This window comes from Agelaius phoeniceus, chromosome W (genome assembly GCF_051311805.1).
Source record: "Agelaius phoeniceus isolate bAgePho1 chromosome W, bAgePho1.hap1, whole genome shotgun sequence".
Taxonomy (NCBI): Eukaryota; Metazoa; Chordata; class Aves; order Passeriformes; family Icteridae; genus Agelaius; species Agelaius phoeniceus.
This window is the reverse complement of record NC_135301.1, coordinates 5,941,693-5,962,462: the sequence shown is the minus strand read 5'-3', so window position 1 is coordinate 5,962,462 and position 20,770 is coordinate 5,941,693. Positions and strand designations below refer to the sequence as shown.

The following is a 20,770-nucleotide window of genomic DNA, read 5'->3' as shown; positions in this document are numbered from 1 at the left end:
GTTTGATTATAGTGTGCTTTAACCAATAATGAGCTCAGATTTTGCAATATGCATAAGCTTCATTAACACTATTATAAAAATGTGTAAGCTTTCAATAAACTTCGAGATTTGCTATTCATCGCATATGGTGTGTCGCATCTCTCCCGCCGTTACGACAAATGGTGACCCCCGACGTGTACCTTCGGGACTAGCCACGGTCGGAGGCGTAAAAGTCAAGTGCAGGTCCTTTCGCGGCTGGGGACGGCAAAAAACACTGCTGAAAAAGGAAGGTGTTCGTGCCCCGGGCGACCTGATAGCAGGGCCCGGCTGCTACGTGCTGCCGGACCTGAATAGAGCCGCAAGAAGCGCGCAATCGTCGTTAAAATGGATAAAGACAGGCAAGCAGCATATGATTTATTTACTGACTTTTTACGAGGGCGTCAGATTAGAGGGATAGATTTACAGAAAGAACTTCCTGGGTTGTTAGCTTATGGGTGTGCACAGGAGTTTTTTCGTAATCCACATACAGTGCATGAATTGTCAGAATGGCGTATATTCGGAGATAAGTTGTGGCGTGCAATCATAGATGAGGATAAGACCGCGAAAGAGTTGGGAAATTTATGGCGAGTCGTGCACGCTGAATTCTTGAAATACCAGGCGGAGGAAAGAGCTGCCCAGCAGACTAGTGCAGCCCGTGAAAGCAACAGGAGTTGCAGAGACTGGTTTGGGTCCCCGCCGATACAAACTCCTGCTCTAAAAAGCAGCTCCCTGCAGCTATCGGCTGCTGCCGCGGGCAGCAGCCTCCCCGCGCGTATTCCAGCCGTGCCGTCCGCGCCGCCTGCCCCGGTGTTAAACCCTGCACCGCCTCCGCCTCCTCCCGCTCCGGACCCGCACCCTCCGCAGCCCTGCCGCAGCGCACAGCCCGCAGCCGCCCCGCCGGAGAGGCTCGTGCCGGCCCCGGCCCTGGGCGACTCAGCAGCTGCAGCGCGGCCGCCTCCCGCTCCGCAGCCGCCAGCACCGCTCCGCAGCCGCCCCGCCCCCGAGCCGAGGGGGGGACGGCAGGACGGGCCTTCCGCCCCCCGTGGAGCAGCGGGCTCCGGTGAGTCCGCCCGCCCCGCGGCTGCCCGCAGCTATCACCACTTCGGCTAAACCTGCCTTCAGCCCGCAACCGCCGGGAGCCTCGTGGTAGACCTAGCAACAGCAGCAGACAGTGACTTTGGTAAATATTCACCCACAAAAGTCCCAACGAGAGTAAAGAGACCACTCATTATTGATGGATTATCTGTGAGAGTTTTGCTTTTAGGACATTTCTCGGCTACAGTGTTAAGATTGTTTGTTTTATCTAGAATAATAGACGCTGGCTATGTAAGGGAGAGTTCTATTATGCTGTATATTCTTTTTCCACGTATGCGAATCGAACACTGAACTGTTAGATGCACTTTGACCTTTGTTAAAGGGAACTGATCCTGCACAGCCTGTTCGTATAGCCCCTGAACAGGCTGAAACACTGCAGCAGATATTAGACCGTGTTACACAAGGCAGTGTTCAGAGACGTGATCTTGATCTCCCTGTACAGCTGACAGTTTGGTGTGGGAAAAAAAAAAAAAAAAAAAAAAAAAAAAAAAAAAAAAAAAAAAAAAAAAAAAAAAAAAATTTTATTGGGTGCACTTACTTAGCATAACAGAAAAACGGGGGAGATATGGGCCTTGGAATGGATATCTCCTCCACTTCAACAACATAAAACTCTTCTTCAGAAAATTGACATTTTAACTGATTTGCTCAAAAAGGTCGTGATAGGACAGTGGAGTTAGATTTAATGCCCAAAAAGATCACTAAAGTCCTTATCAGATGCTATAACTGCTTATACAGATGCAGGAAGAAAATCCAAACAACTGTTACTCATTGTATACATTTATATGTTTAGAAAACTGGACTGGATGTCATGTAACATTTAGAATTATAATTTAACCTGAATGTTAGTTTGCACAAAAAAACAACTCCCTCCAAACAACAAAAACAACAAAACTTCCACTCCAAACAGATACTAAAATATATAATAGACTTCCAACCATAATATTAATATTATTATTATTATTGTGGACAATTTTGATAAATAATTACCAAAAAGAATGTATTCATCCCTACTGTTTAAGCATCAATTGACTTTTAAAACATAAAGCATAAACACTGATGTTTGAGGCCTAGAAAACATTCATTCTGTTGTTTGAATAATGATTTCAGTCTACAAGAAAACTGTTGCTTAGCTTTTCCTGTAACATCGAACAAAGAGTATTTTGTACTTAGTTGTTATCCTTTTTCTTTGTCCAAGTGAGAACACAATATGTCATTTAAAATATTCTCTCATTTAATTTACATTTTAATCTGAAAGAGAATATGAATTTAAAAAATCATACCACAGCAGTAATGTCCCTTTGTACTTAGAAACATATTTCTTGTACCTGTTCAATTTAAAGCAAACCTGCAATACTCTAAGCACCTGACTCAACTTGTAACTTCTCCATCACTTCTTATATTTTTTTCTCCTCTGAAAATAACCAGTGTGAGCTGTAGCTTGTCTCACATGTGTTAAGTTCTTCACTGGCTTTGCATAAGGAGATTCACAAGCACATGAGTTATTCTACACTGCTTATTTGTCTTAAATATCCGATCTAAAACACGTCATCTGATTTGTATTTCTTAATATTTTATAGGTGAGTTAGTTCTGAGTTATTTTTCTCTGTTTCCTGTGTTTAACCAAGATGCTGAAAGACTTTGTTGATACGTCAGACTTCACTGAAACAAAGGCTTCACACAGATCAAGCATCTAAACTATTTGTTCATTTCAAAAGTGGTATTTTGGCTACAGTATATTTTTCCACTTGTGTGGTATGCATTTACAGCTGACTGCCAGGACGATGTAAAGTTTTGGTCCCCAGCAGCCATAGTTGCAGCATCTTTCTTAACTCCAGGGGTATCAGCCGCAGATGCTTATGCTAGTTTAAATAAGTTAGGGTGTTGGCTTGCTAAACAAACAAATGCAACTTCTTTAGCAATTTCCAGTCTTTTGCTTGATGTAGATTCTATTTGCCATGCAACGCTTCAAAATAGAGCTGCGATTGATTTTCTCTTACTTGCACAAGGCCATGGTTGTGATGAATTTGAGGGCATGTGTTGCATGAAATGCACGATCTGTACACTCACAGCTCTCTGAGTTACGGAGGTTAACTGGGAACTTACAGGTGGAATCAGGCCTTGGTATTGATGGATGGCTCAAATCTTTAAACTTAGGATTGTGGTTACGTTCACTTATTAAGGTTAGCATTGTAGTAGCTATTGTAGTTTTGCTGTTAGTATTAGTCTTGCCTTGTTTTTGTATATGCTTGCAGAATATGGTGCAAAAGATGATAACTACTGCATTTAATCAAACTATGCTTGTTCAACAGAAAAACAGGGGAGATGTAGAGAGCTTTTTGGATTATTGGTTAGCTGAGAAAGGACATTCCGATGTGATACCAATGGATAAGGGTAAGAGAAACAAGCTGGGAACTGAGCAACCGATGCCTAATTACTGACGAAGGTCACAGTGACCTTCTCTAAAACGGGAAGACGGGGGAGAAAATTGCTTGTCAGAAAATGTAGTTATCCCAAGGTAGAGAAATTAGAAGAATGTACACATAGAAGCAAAATAATTGTTAAGAGATAGAAGTAGGTGTGTTTGATTATAGTGTGCTTTAACCAATAATGAGCTCAGATTTTGCAATATGCATAAGCTTCATTAACACTATTATAAAAATGTGTAAGCTTTCAATAAACTTCGAGATTTGCTATTCATCGCATATGGTGTGTCGCATCTCTCCCGCCGTTACGACAGGCCATGAGTCGGGCTCGGCCCAACTGGTTGAGTTAAAGGCCATTGCCATGGCATTCCATAAATTTTCTCAGGTGCCTCTGAACTTGCTCACTGATTCTGCCTATGTTGCAGACATAACCAAGCATTTGGATTGTTCACTCCTGACGGAAGTCAATAACACAGTTTTGTTTCAGTTGAGAACCTTGTGGAGTGCAATTCAGGCCTGAGTTTGTTCGTATTACATCCTGCACATTCAGAGTCACACCAATTTACCAGGTTTCATAACAGAAGGTAATGCCAGGGCTGAGAGGTTGGCTAACCCTGCCTGGGTAGCGCCTCAGCCTGACAAGATTGCGCAAGCCAAAGCGGAGCATGATTTTTTCCATCAAAGTGCACATACTTTGCAGAAACAATTTCACTTGACACCAACTGAGGCTCGTGACATTGTCAGTTCTTGCACTGACTGTCATGGACTTGCTGCACCTTTACCAGCAGGGCTAAAACCCAGAGGCTTAAAGGTCTTGCAGCTTTGCAAACAGATGTTACTCACATCGCTGAATTTGGCCGAATTGAATATGTGCACGTGTCTATTGACACCTTCTCCTCTGCCATGTGGGCCTCTGCTCACACTGGAGAAAAGAGTCGCGACGTGATTGCCCATTGGAGGATGGCTTTTGCAGTTTTGCAAATACCTTCTTCTGTGAAAACTGATAATGTCCCCGCCTATGGGGCAGAAGACACATCAGTTTTTGTATTTATGGAGAGTGTCACACAAACTTGGTATCCTGCACTCTACAATGGGCCAGGCCATTGTTGAATGTGCTCATGGTACCTTAAAGCTTGTTCTGGACAAACGAAAAAGGGGAATGCCTGGAGAAACGCCACACAGTCGAATGGAAACATCTCTATATACAATCAATCATCTTACAGTGCCACAGAATTCAGAGAATCCTGTCATTCTAAATCACTTTCTCTCACTTCACTCTTCAGGTGAGACGCACCTGCCTCAAGCAAAAGTCTGGATACGGGACCTAGTCCCTAATAAGTGGGACGGCCCATACAACCTTATCACTTGGGGTCACGGGTATGCCTGTGTTGCCACAGATACTGGGGTACGGTGGGTACCTGCGAGGTGTGTTCACCCTGACCTGTGACACCAAAAACAGAATGTGGCCAACAGGCAACCTCCGAATGATGATCAAGATGACGACCTCCAATCAGATGGCCCCTCCACGAGTGGGGAATGAACATTCTATCCTTTCTATGTTTCTGGAAATAGGCTGTTGACAAATTAAGACTGTCAGTTCTTTGAACAAACTAATGATAAGTTGTTACTATATTAGAACTAGTATAGATATTGTATTAGAATAGGTAACTGATTTTAAGATTGATAGTGTATTTCTTGTAAGAGGAAATCACAAGATTTGATCTCTCCGACCATTTCAAAATTGCCTCCGATTGAGGTTCTGATTGATAATTAGCAACTGCTAGAGGAACCCCTGGAGTTGTGTTTGTTCTCCTTTCTGCAAGGGGCACCACAGAGGATTACAAACACCTCCTTTAAACAAAAAGGGGGACCTGTGGATGTGACATCCTGGTCAGAGAGCGATAAAACTAGATAAGTTTTCCCAGAATCGGCTTGAGAGACTTTAGGGAGTTGAAGATAAACAATGATAGCTTATTATTATAAACACCTGCAGGTGTTGTTTTCCTACTCTCTGTTTTCTTGTTTTTCTCAAAGATTGTTTATAAGAAGGGCTTCTTGTTAATTAGCCAATCAGGTGAAATGTATTAACTGAATGACCAATCAAATCTACCTGGATTGGAACAGCTTATAAAAAGGAGCAGTTCCAAATATACAGTGTGCGTTATGCCAATCAACCTTCTGATGAGTCTGCGTCATTACTTACTCAAGAGTGACAGATATTAGCAAAGGCACCTATGCTAAAGCAAGCAGATGTTGAAGTAGCTGTGATCCCATGAGAAATTTGGACAGAAAGAGAGAAGAGTGATGAAGATTCTTTGCCCCCAGGGAAAAAAGAAGACCTCTGCTCCTAGAGATGAGGACAATTTCAGAAATAGATAAAGAGAACCTTTGCTCTTGAACAGCTCATCCTTAAAAAAGTACCCCATGAGTTGACATGGCCCATAAACACAACTGTGGGAAAGCTGTGAAAAATGGGAGGGACTCCACTATTGCAGATTCCCAGGCAGCTTCTATTCGTGGACATTAAAAGCCCTGAGAGAACTGTTTCTTGTGGAGAAGTCTCCATGGCATGGCAAGGGAAACTCCTCTCCCTAAATGAACTGAAGAAAGACTATTTTAGAGGTGGTAAACTGACTGAATTGTTTCTGTACATTGTTAGTGGGAAGAAAAGGTTGTAGGGGGGAGGAGAAATGTTCTAAAGGTTTTATTCTGATTCTCATTATTCTTTATTTACTGTTAATAAAGTTTCCTATATATCCTTTTAAAGCTTTGAGCCTGCTTTGCCTTCCTCCTAATCCTGTCTCACAGCAGGAAATGAGTAAGTATATTCTAGTAGGTACACTGGCATTTGGCCATCACTGAACACACCACATGGATTCAGCAAATAAACAGGTAAATAAGAAAATTTAAAATTATTATACTTACATCTCAAAACAATTTTCATTTTAAAAAAGGACTTCATACATATTGGGGTGCACAAGACAGAGAGTACTTTGGACCTTATCAGCATAAGAAAACTGATAGATAAAATGCCTTGGCAAAAGCAAACGGAACTTTGAAAATTAGATCTAGATAGCAAGAAGATTTAATTAGACAGGTTTACCGGAAAAAGAAAATCCTATTAAACTCTGTAAGCAAGAGGTGTTGTTATATGCATAAGTTTGTGTATATGATTCTAACCTAATCATTGTAGTGCACATTACTAATCTCCCTAAAATAGTATATAAGTGCTTGTATCCCACAATAAAATCAGATTCTGATCACCGAGTCAGTCTCCCCGTCTCTCTCCATCGCCGACACGTACAGATAAGGCAATGGGAAAAAAAGCCCAGACCAACACACCATTTTCTCCAAAAGTTTTTTAAATGGTTTTAATCATGCTTTCATGCTAGGATAGTTGGCACAATACACAGCTCTGATTCTACCTAGAATGTAGTTTTGGGTAGAGCAGATTCAGGTAGCTCACAGTTACTGAACAAGATCATACTTTTAACCTTAACCTTGTCCATGCGTTTCCTATACACTGATAGTATTGAGGTCGCAGATCCCTCTAAATCATTTGATCTCAGTAATCCTGAAGAAAACCAACACATTCAAAAGTTTTCTGCTGTGTTTAGTGAATCCAATCATCAATTAAATGTATTAATGTATTAGAGGAAAAAAACATTGCTCTGTTGCTTTTGGCTGGGGTAGAGTTGGTTTTCTTCCAAGTGGCTGGTATGGGGCTATGTTTTGGACTTGTGCTGAACACAGGGTTGATAATATAAATGGTTTTTTTATTCCGGAGCAGGGTTTACACAGATCCAAGGTCTTTGCTGCTTTTTGTACTGCCATGCTGGGGAAGGGGCTGGGGCATGCATGGGAGGTTGGGAGGAGACAGCTGAGATAGCTGACCCCAACTGGCCAAAGGGATATCCCAGACCATATGACATCATGCTCAGTATTTACAATGAGGGAAAGAAGAAGGAGGAGGGAGATATTTGAAGTTATGGCATTTGTCTTCCCAAATAACCAATACATGTGATGTATCCCTGCTTTCCTGGAGATGGGTGAACATCTGCCTGCTCATAGGAAGTGGTGAATTAATTCTTTGGTTTGCTTGTGTGTGTGGCTTTTGCTTTTCCTATTAAACTGTCTTTATCTCAACCTGTGAGTTCTCTCACTTTTACCCTTACAATTCTCTCCCTGATCCTACTGGGGGGAGATTGAGCGAGTGACTGCATGGGGCTTGCTGGGATTAAACCATGACAACTGGCCACACTGGATGGGAGAGTTAGTAGAAACAACACAGCTGACAGGCAACAAGACCCTCCCCCTGTCAGAAACAGATAGATCAATCTCAATTGCCTGTGCAACCACAGCTCAGGTCAGAAACCTACCTTCTGAAAGGCAATGCAAGCTAAATGCAATCTAGTGCTGTCTGTCCTTTGATATATTTCTTAAAATGCTCCCTTCCACATACCTAGGACAGTTCCTCCTACAGTTTACTGGAAAGAGAATGACAGAACAGAGGAGTAGCTGGAATTATAACAGAGCATCTCCTCCTCCAGTCCCAATGGAAAACAAGCAAACCTCACAATAACCAGGACTCGCTAACTCTGGTATGACACTGCAGTCTGGTTGCTCACAAGGGCCAAATTAATACAAATGCTCAAAATTCTATAGTTTGAGCAACTGCTGTGAAGGCATCTCCCTATTATCAATGTGTAATATATTTAATGTGCTGCATCACATATGTAAGTGATACGGCGAAATATGTAAACCATTAACAATACTGAAAATAAGGATTGTTATGTTCAAGAGTTACTGTCCTCACTTCTGACATTACAGACAGCAGAACCTGGGGGGAAGGGGAGGAAAGAAGCAAAGCTTTCTCATACTTTATTTTCCAAAGGCATACAAAACAAACAGCAACATTTATTAGAAGTTCACACAAGCCTCAGAAAAAGTTTTACAAGTTGCTACAGTGAGGTTTTCTGAAACCTCAGACAGAGATCTGCAGGAGTTATGTAAATAACTGCCAGACCAATCAGATCCTTCACATGACATACAAGCCATTAAGCACAAATTAAGGGCTTAGGTTTAATATAGTGTCCAGGTAACACCGACTAATATTTTATTGTAGGGTTGAATGGCAGTATGGGACATGAGTAGACAAGCTGCATAAAGCTTGTTCGATGCTCATTTCCTGTCTTATGACCATGCTAACTTCAGTGCCTTTGACCTCCAGGTCTTTCTTTCCTTAAAAACACCTGCTTATTCTTTAGGAAGCTCCTGAATCTAGGAGATGAGAAAAAAAAATAAAAAATAAAAAATACTTTCCAGAAAATCCCAGCAGAACCCCACCCCAGTTTAGTAGATGTCATAGATCTCACAGAGGCATTCCCTCCCCTCTGTGCACTGCAGTCCAGAGTGTGAAGAACAAGTCGGCTTTCTTCGCTGACAAGATCTACAACAGATTACATATTCCCACTCAAATTGAAGACCTGAAGTCACAAATGACTTGTCATTGATTCAGTCAGTGAACTTCCCATTTCAGTTCTCATTCTGGACGAATATGATGAATTAGTACCCTAAACCTAACACACACACTTCCTTTATTCGTGTGTATTTTTAGTCAGCAACATACATCCTCCCATCAAGAGATACTGGACAAGATGAGAAACACTGGATCCCCAACAGAGAAAAAAGAATCCATAGGCATAAACAGAAAATACTTTTTGTGTATTTTAATCATAAGGAACAACCGGAATAATAATACCAAGTTTTTTTGTCAAATGATGAAAGCATCTAAAGGCATTTCTGTCAGAGCATACTGCTGTCATTTTTTCTGAACACGGCTCAAACGCCAAAGCAAACAAGAAGTCGTTACTTTGCATTGAAAGCCTTTCCTCCTTCCATCACCTCATCCCCTCCCACCTATCCGCCAAAACCTCCCCGTGCTTTTCTCCCACCCACACCCCTCTTTCCCCCAAATCACCTCAACCCCATCCACAGCGACCCCGCACATCTCATAGCTCACCCTAAACTTGTCCCGTTTTCTCCTCCCACATGAGCCCCTTCCATCTCGTCTTCATCCCTCTCGCACCCCTCTTCTCCCCCCCATTTCAGCCCCTTAACTCACCGCCGCGCCCCCCCCGTCGCCTCCCCGGCCTGCTGCAGCCTCCCCGCCACCAGCGGTAGCCGCCGCTCACGCCCCACGCAACCGCCCTCCACCGCCAAGCGCGAGCACTCCCCTGACAACCGCAGCGCGCACCAGGCCCAGCCACTTCCCAGCCCCGCGCACACAATGGGCCCCGCGGGCAGCCTCCCCCGCGCCACGCACCGGGGCGACGGCACTCGGCCACTTCGTCGAACTGGCTCCCTCCCGCCGCCCCTGCCCTACTGACCATCGCTGCGCTTGATCTCCACGTAGATCCCTATCTGAACCTTGCTGAAGTTGGCCGCTGCCATCGCTTCATGGGGCAGCCGGGGATATCGGAGGCACTGCCGGACAGCGCACAGGGGGCAGTGAGGGCGCACACAGCAGCGAAGGCGGCGGCTTCGAGAGGGCAGGCGGGCGGAAAGCGGGGGGCGGAGAGAAAGAGTAAAGGCGCCGGCCGGATATAACAAACACTGGTACTTGCAGCGCCTGTGCAGCTCGCCGCGGCATCACGACAGGCCCGGCTCACGGAGAAGGCGGGGGTAGAAGCTCCGCCGCGGTTTGTTCTCCGCCCTTCACAGCACCTGGGCAGGGCTGGCACAAGATGGGCGCCCCCACTCCCCAGGGGCTGCCTCCCTGCTCGCTTTAGCCTGGACCAGATGTTCGTCCCAGCTGCGAGCTGCCTATGCGAGCCTCTCCTCTTGGCCTTGTCCCTGACTTAAAAACACACACGTGTACCTATTTGGCACAAAATTGTGACTCTGCTGCTGTTATACATATATATTATAATATTGGCTTTTCACAAATATTAAAATGGATTTTATATGTGCAGTGTTAAAGTAACTTTGTTATAAAGATATAGTTTTCATTTCTGTTGTTATTAAGCTTAGACATAGTAGTGAAATAAGTATGCTTGTGTTAAAATGCCTGCTTGGATGGGATAACATCCAATGAACATAGGATAAGGACACCTGCTACAGATATGCCAACTATCAGCACTCACCGTCTGAAGACTGTGGACCAAGGCCCAAAAACTGGAGGTGATAAGAATGGACTAAATACAACAACCAAGGAATATGCATGCTCTAAAACAGCAGACCCAAGGAGGAGCCATGCTAAACAATTCTTGGAACATGTAAACTTGTTTGGGGAAAATGTTTACTATGCATAAGGGTCTATGAATATGCAACAGGCTGATACAATGGAAAAGGTATTTAAGGGGTATCCTAGAAGACAAGTGTGCTCTTGGCTGTGTGCCAAGATGCACCCGGCCGTAATAACCTTTGCTCTATGGTCCTTGTCTCCTATTGTCCTTTATTAAACTTCTTAAATTTTCACAGGACAGTGAACGTGTTTTTCACAGCTGCCTTGAAGTTTTAATGTAATAGCTTTATCTGCCTAATATCAACTCATAAGGCTCCCATGTGCCAAGTAAAGCAGCTTAGAAGCATGCTTTGTACTTGCTCCCCAAACTGCCAGCATCAGTCCAAATAAGTCCACACTGTCAACAGCACCCATCCATCTTCACCTCATGATTGATTTTATACAATTTTAAAACACCTCAAAACTCATTTCATCTTCCTTGTTTGCCTATAATGATTACTGTACCTTAGGTGAAATAAATAGGACAGGAGATCTTTCTTGTGAAAAACGCCAATCACTTGTTTTCAAAATTTTAAAAGTTTAATAGTAATAAAATGGTTATAAAAATAGTAATACAATTAGAGTAATAATAATTTGGACAAGTTGAATTAGGACAATATGAGACAATAAAGACAAAGAGTTACGGACGTCCGGGTACCTTTTTCTGGGCAGCATGCCCAAAAAAGGACACCCGTTAATAAAGGATTAACCCTTAAAAACAGTAGCCTGTTGCATATTCATACACTTCATATACGATGCATAAATTCCATTCAAATACTGGATTCTGTCTGGTCATCATCAACTTCTTCCTCCAAATCCTAACAGTGCCTTCGAGGTGGGAAGAAGTTGCTTTCTTCTGATAAGAGGGCCATAAATTCTTCTTCTCTGAAAGATTTAGGTGTCCTGTGGCTGCTATCTCCCTGCGAGTCCTTTCTTTTTAAAAAGAGTATCCTACATAGCATTGTTTCTATTTTAACAATTTTTATAACCTAAAACTATATTTAACACAGTACTTAAGAGAATTAATACAGAATTCCTTTCTAACACAACACATATAATATTCATTTTAATATTTGCGAAAAGCCAATCATAAAATACATGCATTTTTCACAATCCCCACTCTTATTCTTTGTAAATCATTTGGCTTGAGCAATATTTCTTATCTACTTGCATCTTCTGGACTATGCTGGCAAAATAAAAGAGGGGATTACACAAGGAAGAGATATAAAAACAGTTGTAACACATAAAATGAAAGATCTTAATTTCTTCTAATACATTACCCCACCAGCTAGGTTTTAACATTGTTTTCTAATTATTCTGGACCAGTACCTGGGTTATTATATGCATATATATTTTTTTTTTTCTTCTTTGATTTCTTTCGCTTTTGCTAGAATGACTTTTCTGTGGTCATCAATCTTCAACAATCTGATAAATTAAACTTTCCACAAACATCCCCTTCTTTTGCCAATAAATAGTCTAAAGTCAACCTATTCTGATACACTACAGGTTTTGTTTGGCTTAGCTGACTTGATATTAACTCTAATGCCTGGGCAGCTTTATTTGCTATCATTTCTATAACTGCTTGGAGTCTTGTAATACGACTCAATAGATAATTTGGGGTCAATACAGAGTTAAATTGCTGTGCTGGTTTTACCTTTATATTTACTTTTTTTTTTTACCAAATCTTGAACTGTATCTTCAAGATTAAATGTAAAAAAATCCATCTCTCTCCTTTTAGACATTCAAATCCAAATCTATTACCACTTTTTCCTAAGTTTCTTGTGATCTAATAAATTTCTCCTTTTTGCCTACAGGTTCTTAATTTGGATGGGTTATAACAGTGGCTGTTGACATGGGTATGTGTAATAAAAGAGGAACTTTGGTTTCTTTTTATGTGATGCTTTCCGTAGCATTTGTGACACAATCTTGCTGGTATCCCAAAAGGGAAAAGACGACAAATGAGTGCCAGAAACAGGAATAACAGAGGTCCAGTATGGCTTATACTCCCACCTCCCATGCCTGTGAGGTTGCAACCCACAGCAGGTGTATTTGATCTTCTCGGTGGCAAAATACAGAGGCCAATCTGGTCTTGCCCTCTATTTCCTTGTCACTTTCTCTTAAGTATTTTCTAGGCAAATTGTTTTTGACACCCTTTAACTGTGGTCTCTTACCGTTCCTCAGGTATCTCTCATTCAACAGGCACTAATAATTCCCATCCACAAAACAAAGTTATTACTTTAACACTTTTTGCAATAAGAGCATAAATTTTGTGAACCACAATACTAATTATTCCCACAATTCAAGCATTTACTTATAACCCAGATAGCATGTCCAGTATTGGAATGAATCAAATAAAGTTTACTAATGGAAATAGTAATTCCCCTTCCCCCCTGTACAATTCACAGGCTAAGGTCAGAATACAAAAACAGTCTTGATCTTTTTATCTGAAGTATTCCTCCCCAAAGGAGATGTTTTATTCAGGTAGTGCTTGAAACCAGTGATATAAGCACTGTCTTACTTCTTAATTCAGTGTTATTCTTTGTACATTTCTTGGATCATTTGGGTTTTTCTAAACTATTAAATATTAGACCCCGAATGTTTTGGGGTGTGTCCTGCCTGGCTTCGTCTGGCCTCGCTGCTGGACCAAAGGCTGCAGCTGTGGTGTTTTCACCTCAGAGATACCTTTGGCCGGCTGGGTGCTGCAGCTGGGCACTCAGAACAAATCCAGGCAAAATAGGAACTCAGTTTACCTCTGGTGGAAAAGGTTCAGGCAACAGTGAAGAGAAAAGAAGCGGGTTCTGCTGTAGAGCTTAAATCCAGAGTTTTATTGTAGCATGGCAGACTTCTGAATGTGGTAACAGCTCCAGACAGAGACCCCGGCCGCGTGGTCTCATGTCCTTTTAAGCCCCGGGGACAGGGGGAGGGGAGGGACAGGTGAGGGCCAACCAAGTGTGAGGAGGGGAGGGGGCAAGGGATGTGGATGCTAGGACAAACCAATGAGCCCAGGCCTGGGGGGCATCTGCCAATCACACGACGCCTTGCTGGAAGGTGAAGATTGATGGACAGCTCCCAGGCAGGAGGGCAAAGGGGGAGGGGGAAAGGTTGGCGTACCTGAGGGGGATGGGATAGGTGAGACAGGAAACCACACTGCAACATTAAACTATTACCATTCAGTCCCCATTGGAAAGTCAGTTTGGTATCACCTGGTTTAAATGTGATAGTCTATTCTTCAGGTTTCTTCACAAGTCTTTTGATTCTGTTGGCATTAATTCACCCTCTTTCCGTGATTCCGATTGTTGCTTCAGTAGTACCTTGAAAGGACTTCTTAATAGCATAGTAATAAAAGAAAGACAATACTGTATTAACTTCTACCATTTGCTTTTCTTCTAAACTTTCTGGGTTTAGCTAAAAGCTTTCTCCACAGCAGCCTCTTCTTCTTATATCCAGCTGTGCTAATAGCTGCAGAGGCAAATTCTTCTTTCTGTGAGTTACAGTTAGTTAAATAAGAAAAGCCTGACCAATTTCAACACGAGAGGTATCACATCTATTGCTTTTTACTTTTTGGGCAGCATTTAATTGTTTTAGCCTTACAAACCCATTCTTCAGGGAAAAAAAAAACAACTTCTTTTTAACAGCAAAAAAAAACACACAAAAGAAAAAAAACTTCTTACTTAAGAAAAACAACCTACTTTGTGAGGTTTGGAGAGTCATCAATCTCTGCTTTGATTTTATCTTTTAGTGCTAGCCCCCCTCCCCCTCTCTTCACAGCCTTGCTGTCAATGCTCTTCTTTGCCCTTTCCCCGGTGCTGCCACTTTGCTGCAGGGCCAGAGCAGGGGGGAACAGCCACGGGCATGGGGACCCTGGGGGCATGCCTTGGGTATCTTTTGCCCTCTCTCTCTCTCTTCTTCTCTCTCTTTCTCTTTCCTTCTCTCTCTCGGCCCACTTACCGGGGCCGACACTGCCATCCTCGACTCGGGACCCCGACAATCTGGGAGCCACCCCGGTAGTTCTGCCACGGAGCCAGCCCGCTCCTGCCTGGCAAACCTGTGTCCTCTTCTCCCAGCACCGCTGCCAGGTCACCTCCATGGATTGGTCCCTGCCGCAGCCCCCAAGACCCCGCCGCTCCTAGGGAGTGGTCAGACACCTCCCAACCTTGACAACCCCAAACTTGGCATCCTCAGGTGCTCCTGACATTCTTTTTCTTTCTCTAGTCAACTTATCCTCTTTTCTCTTCAAGGAGGGTCCGTCCTGCTAAACCCTTTCTGGACAACAGTTCTATAGTGGAAGAAATGTTTTGTATTTGAATATCTGTATAGAAGCTTTGCCCCAGAAGTCTCAGTTGTCCGTGATAAGCTGCAGCTGCGATGTCCTTAATTGGGCTGCAGCTGTGACCAATGAAGCTAACTGAGATAAAAAAAGGGCAAGTCAGCCAGTCAAAGAGACCCTTAGAAGAACCCTGAACTTAGAAAGAACAACATGCAGAAGAAAGAGTCTGTGCTGTGAAGATCTGCAGCCATAAAAACACGCTGAAGAAGTATAGACTTTAGAGATCCGATAACAACAATATAAGACTCTAGAAATAGAACAACAACAATTGGTGACCCTGATGTGATAGTTAGCAGAAAATAAGACAGCCAAGAGCTGCAGTGATATTTGTTGTGGCAGCCAAGAGCTGCGGTGATATTTGCTGTGGCAGCCAAGAGCTGCGGTAATAGTTGGCAGAAGATAAGACAGCTGAAAGCTGTACCAGCCAAGAGCTACGAGAGAACATAGCCTTTGAGTCAAAGAGCTGTGAAAGAGTATAGCCTTTGAGCAAAGAGCTATGTGTGTTGTACATAGCCTGTAAGTCATAAAAAAATATGTGTGTTGTACATAGCCTTTGAGTCATAGAGAAATGTATGTATTGTACTTGAACATCTGTACAACTGTTAACTCAAGTAAAAGAAAAGGGGGAAATATAGTGGAAGAAATGTTTTGTATTTGAATATCTGTATAGAAGCTTTGCCCCAGAAGTCCCAGTTGTCCGTGATAAGCTGCAGCTGCGATGTCCTTAATTGGGCTGCAGCTGTGACCAATGAAGCTAACTGAGATAAAAAAAAAGGGCAAGTCAGCCAGTCAAAGAGAGCCTTAGAAGAACCCTAAACTGAGAAAGATCAACATGCAGAAGAAAGAGTCTGTGCTGTGAAAATCTACAGCCATAAAAACACGCTGAAGAAGTATAGACTTTAGAGATCCAATGACGACAATATAAGACTCTAGAAATAGAACAACACAGTTTGGCATTGAATAACCTCCTAACAACCATGTGTTAAGACACTTCCCTGCCTTTCATGCAAAGAACCTGCATTCACACTCCTGCTCTCTTCTAGCACCAAGATGTCATCACTCCACATTCTAACATCTCAGAGTTTGCTAACCACCTCCCTACTTCAACTTCTCTCTTCCTTTCCTTCTTACCTGTTTTGCTTTTTGTTTGGTTTTTTTTTTTTTTTTTTGATTCAACACACCTCAGACGGTACAAGGTGAACTTAAATAATTTACTGCCAAAAGTAAGCTTAGAACTTTTTTTTACTAGGATTGCAGTAGCTATTATAACTTAAATACATGCTGGCTAGCTGTGGCTTACTGGGTCTAACATCTTTTGATATATAAGCTACTAGATATTTTTTACTCTTCTTCACTCCTGAATTGAAATTTTATGAGCTACTCCATTTTCTGTATTTATGTATAAATGATAAAGGATTTTTCAAACAAGGGTAAGCTTAAAGCTAGTACTTAGGCTAGTTTTAAATTAACTCTTTTAATTTAACAATATCTTCCTTGGTCTGTTTTATATCATCTCTTTCTGTCAATTTTTTTTTTCATACACAAATTTTGCTACCTGTGTGTACCCCTCAATCTATAATCTATAATATTTCAATAATCTAGGTAATTTTCTGATCTCCCTCTTTGAAGAGGGAGGGAGAAGGAATAAAATTCTTACAATTTTCTCATGGTTGGGTTTCCAGCTACTTTTATTTATTAAGTGTCTAAGATATTTTACCACTGAGTAGTGAGTCTGAGTTCTTTTATTAACCTCCCTTAAATCTTGTACTAGTCTATAACTCCCCTCAGACTTTACTGGGGGAATAGGGATATTATGAGGAGACATACAAGGTTCTAATGCCCCATCCTTTATTAGTCCTTCTATTACTGGCTTCAAACCTTCCTGTCCTTCTAAAGATACAGGATACTGACATACACGTATGGGACAATCTTCTCTCTCAATTGTAACCCTTATGGGGTTGATATTTAATCCTCTCCTATTTCCTTCTCCAGCCCAAACTTCTTTGTTGATTTTTTTTTCTTCATCTTGTTGGCCTAATTTTAAAACCCTAGCTGTCATTTTCCCATTTTCTGATATAACTCCTATTCTTAATTGCACTTGTAAGACTCTTTCCAATAAATTGCTACCTGCCCCTGGGACCAATAAGACATCTCCCATCCAAATTCTAGTTTCTTCTCTCAATTACCACATCTTTAATGACCAGAAATGTAAAACTTTCTCCTTTTGCCCCTGTTACTTTCACTATATGTTTGCTCACACTATAACTTTTGGAACATATAACAGGCAGGTTCTCTCTGCCCCTGTGTCTATTACAAATTCTAATTCTTCTTCTTGGGGACCCACTTTTAAAGTTATCACAGGCTCCAGATGGTATTTGTCCCCCCAAAAAAATTAGAGCTTATGACCTCCCTATTCCTCCTATGTGCCCATCTCTTTAAAGATTTGCAGATCTTCTGCTTACTTAAGACCATTTTCCTATTTCTCTTAAGTCTATCTATTTAGTTGGAGTTTCTTCTTTCTCTTCTAAAAGCCGTCCCTCAAAAACCTTTTGTTTTTGCATTTTGCCTTTGATATGCTGTCTCATTTATTCCCTTGGTTATGTAATTACGATAATTATTCATGTGTTTATTCCTCTCCTCAATATTTTCACTTTATTTAGGAGGTACAGTTGACATTTTGTCTTTTCTGGGGGTCCCCGTGGATTATCTTTTTCCTAAGCTTTTATTTCAGTTGCTCTGATTAATTACCTTTCTTCTTGAGAAAAATATTATTTTCATTACAGACCGCATCTCTTCTCAAGTATAAATGTTTGGACCTAAAAATTGGTCTAATTGTTCAGCTATGCCTATGGAATCCTCTAAATATCCCTTTTATTTATTTCTTAAAATTTCAGACCTCAGATGAAGTCAAAGGAGCGTTTACAAACTCTGGTCCGTCCCTTCCTATGAGAACCTCTCTTAATGGAAATAGACTAATCCCTTTATCCCATTCTTTTTGGATTTTTATCTTCTATAGTCTTTCTCCCATATTTTTAGGAAGAATCAGGAGAGGGCTTTCTTTTAACTGAACTTTTAGTGTTTCGATAAGGTGATTCCTCTAGAGAGTTCCCCTGAGCAGCCGGAGCTGTGGTTACCAAGGGAACGGAGCTCAGGGCAGGACTCGGCACAGCTCAGGGTCTGGGTCCTCCAAAGGCGGGGTCTGCAGCCGGGATCGCCCGAGGGGCTGTTTCAGTGCAGACCGAGCTGGAGCGTGGATAGCCCCCACATGGCTGATCCGGCAGAGACAAAGCCAGCGACTGACCCCGGCTGCAGCGGCGGGAGCCGACCAGAGTCAGGGCAGCCGGGGATGGGACAGACGGGACAGGCGGGACCCCCCCTCGGTGCAGTCAGCACGGTAACCACGGTGCACACGGCAGGACAGACCCCCACCCCCCCGGCACGGCCAGCGGAGCGGCCGCGGGCCAGGCGGCCGGACTGGGACAGACGGACTGTGCCGGAGCCGGCACAGGGGCTGGGGGGGTGGTGCAGCTGCGAACGAGTGGGGGAGCAGACGGGAATGGATGAGGTAATACTTTGTTCCCAGCTTTATACTTTCCCTGTTTTTTTCTTTTATTGCTTTTCAAAAATGTTATTTTCTTACAACCTCCCCCCTCCCCAGCATGTGGTATACTCTTTTTCTTCTGGATTAAACGGTTTTTACAAATAAATCCAGAGCTTAACAAATCCAAACTTCTGCTTGGTTACTTTGAAATGGTCGACGAGCTAACTTACGACCTTCTCATGTTGTTTTTCTCATCACTTTTTTATTTACCTTTTGGCAAATTATACATCTTTCAGTCACTTGCTTTTCTACTCCAAAAATCTCAATGCACCTATAGTTCCTTAAAAAAAAAAGAAAAAAAACAAAAACGATCACACAAAGCCCGAGTATCCCACTGGGCTTTTTGATATATGTCCTCTGCTATTCCCTAGTAAGCATTTTATTATCTAATTGTCTTTCATCAAGAGGTTTCTATTTCCCCGATTTATCTTGTTCCCCACCTGTCCTAATTCCCCTTTTTTGCTTCCCTAAACTTTGGAATTTCCAATTTTTCCTCATTTGGATTTAATATTAACTCTTTCAGCTCCATTTTCTGCTGCATCTTTAGCTTCTTGATCCGCCACATTATTTCCCCTTATTTCTGGGGTCTTTACCTTTTGCTGTCCCTTAATATGTACTATAGCTACCTCTCTTAGGTAATTTTAATGCCTCTAAAATCTCTAAGATAAGTTTCTCATGTACTAATCCTTTTCCTCTTGAATTAAGTAATCTCTCTTTTAAAATTTTTCTTAAGGTATGTGCTGCTCTAAAGGCATACCTTGAATCAATATATAACTCCTTTCTTTTGTGTTAAATATTCTAATGCTCTTTTTAGAGTATGTAATTCACAAGTTTGCATGTTTTTTCTCATCAACATCTACATACCCTGTATTTTGGAAGGAGTTGTATTTTTGTTTGCTAACATAACTCCCAAAGGGCTATCTTGGGGTATTTCTGTTGGTAATTTTTTTCCCGCTTTTCTTTCCCGTATCCACCTTACTGGATTTCTGCCCCATTTCTCAATATTCTATCTATTTTTCCCCTGCTTCTATTTTCCACTTTTTACTAACAACTTAAATACCACTTTTCTTTCAATTACTTACACTCAAAAAAAAATCCCACACCTTTTTCTCACACTGCTTTTCAATACAATACACCTCCCTCCAAGGAGATATGGTAAGGCTTAAAATGCACAATCCACATTACCTATACTTTCATTCGTCTACATTCACTCACTTTTATTTCTCATTTATTAAATATTGGACCCCGAATGTTTCGGGATGTGTCCTGCCTGGCTTTGTCTGGCCTCGCTGCTGGACCAAAGGCTGCAGCTGTGGTGTTTTCACCTCAGAGATACCTTTGGCCGGCTGGATGCTGCAGCTGGGCACCCAGAACAAATCCAGGCAAAATAGGAACTCAGTTTACCTCTGGTGGAAAAGGTTCAGGCAACGGTGAAGAGAAAAGGAGCAGGTTCTGCCGTAGCGCTTAAATCCAGAGTTTTATTGCAGCATGGCAGACTTCTGAATGTGGTAACAGCTCCAGACAGAGACCCCGGCCGCGTGGTCTCATGTCCTTTTAAGCCCCGGGGACAGGGGGAGGGGAGGGACAGGTGAGGGCCAACCAAGTGTGAGGAGGGGAGGGGGCAAGGGATGTGGATGCTAGGACAAACCAATGAGCCCAGGCCTGGGGGGCATCTGCCAATCACACGACGCCTTGCTGGAAGGTGAAGATTGATGGACAGCTCCCAGGCAGGAGGGCAAAGGGGGAGGGGGAAAGGTTGGCGTACCTGAGGGGGATGGGATAGGTGAGACAGGAAACCACACTGCAACACTCATTCACTTTTACACATTCCTTCACACCCTCAAGACACAAAGTGGATCGCTGTTGCCAGAAAATCACTGGTCCCTGTGGCCCCCCTCGTCTTGGGGTTGGCCTCTAGGTCTCAGTATCTCCGGGCCTCCTGGAAGGGCCCTGACTCTGGCTGCCTCCAGTGCCCGTTCACCTGTGAGGCTGTCTGCGTGTCACTCACACTCTTCAGCTAT

The 20,770-nt window shown here is 42.6% G+C and overlaps 1 protein-coding gene across 2 annotated transcripts in view; it reads right to left on the bottom strand.

The window, feature by feature from the left end:
- The window catches only part of LOC129133654 (kinesin-like protein KIF2A), a 165,197-nt gene extending 155,172 nt beyond the window's left edge, over positions 1-10,025 (bottom strand). For both annotated transcript variants that reach the window (XM_054653280.1, XM_054653281.1), the window contains exon 1: positions 9,926-10,025. In XM_054653280.1, the coding sequence (XP_054509255.1) occupies positions 9,926-9,989 (64 nt within the window). In that variant the 5' untranslated portion in view covers positions 9,990-10,025. The remainder of the gene's footprint in view (positions 1-9,925) is intronic.
- Between the last annotated feature and the right edge of the window lie 10,745 nt (positions 10,026-20,770).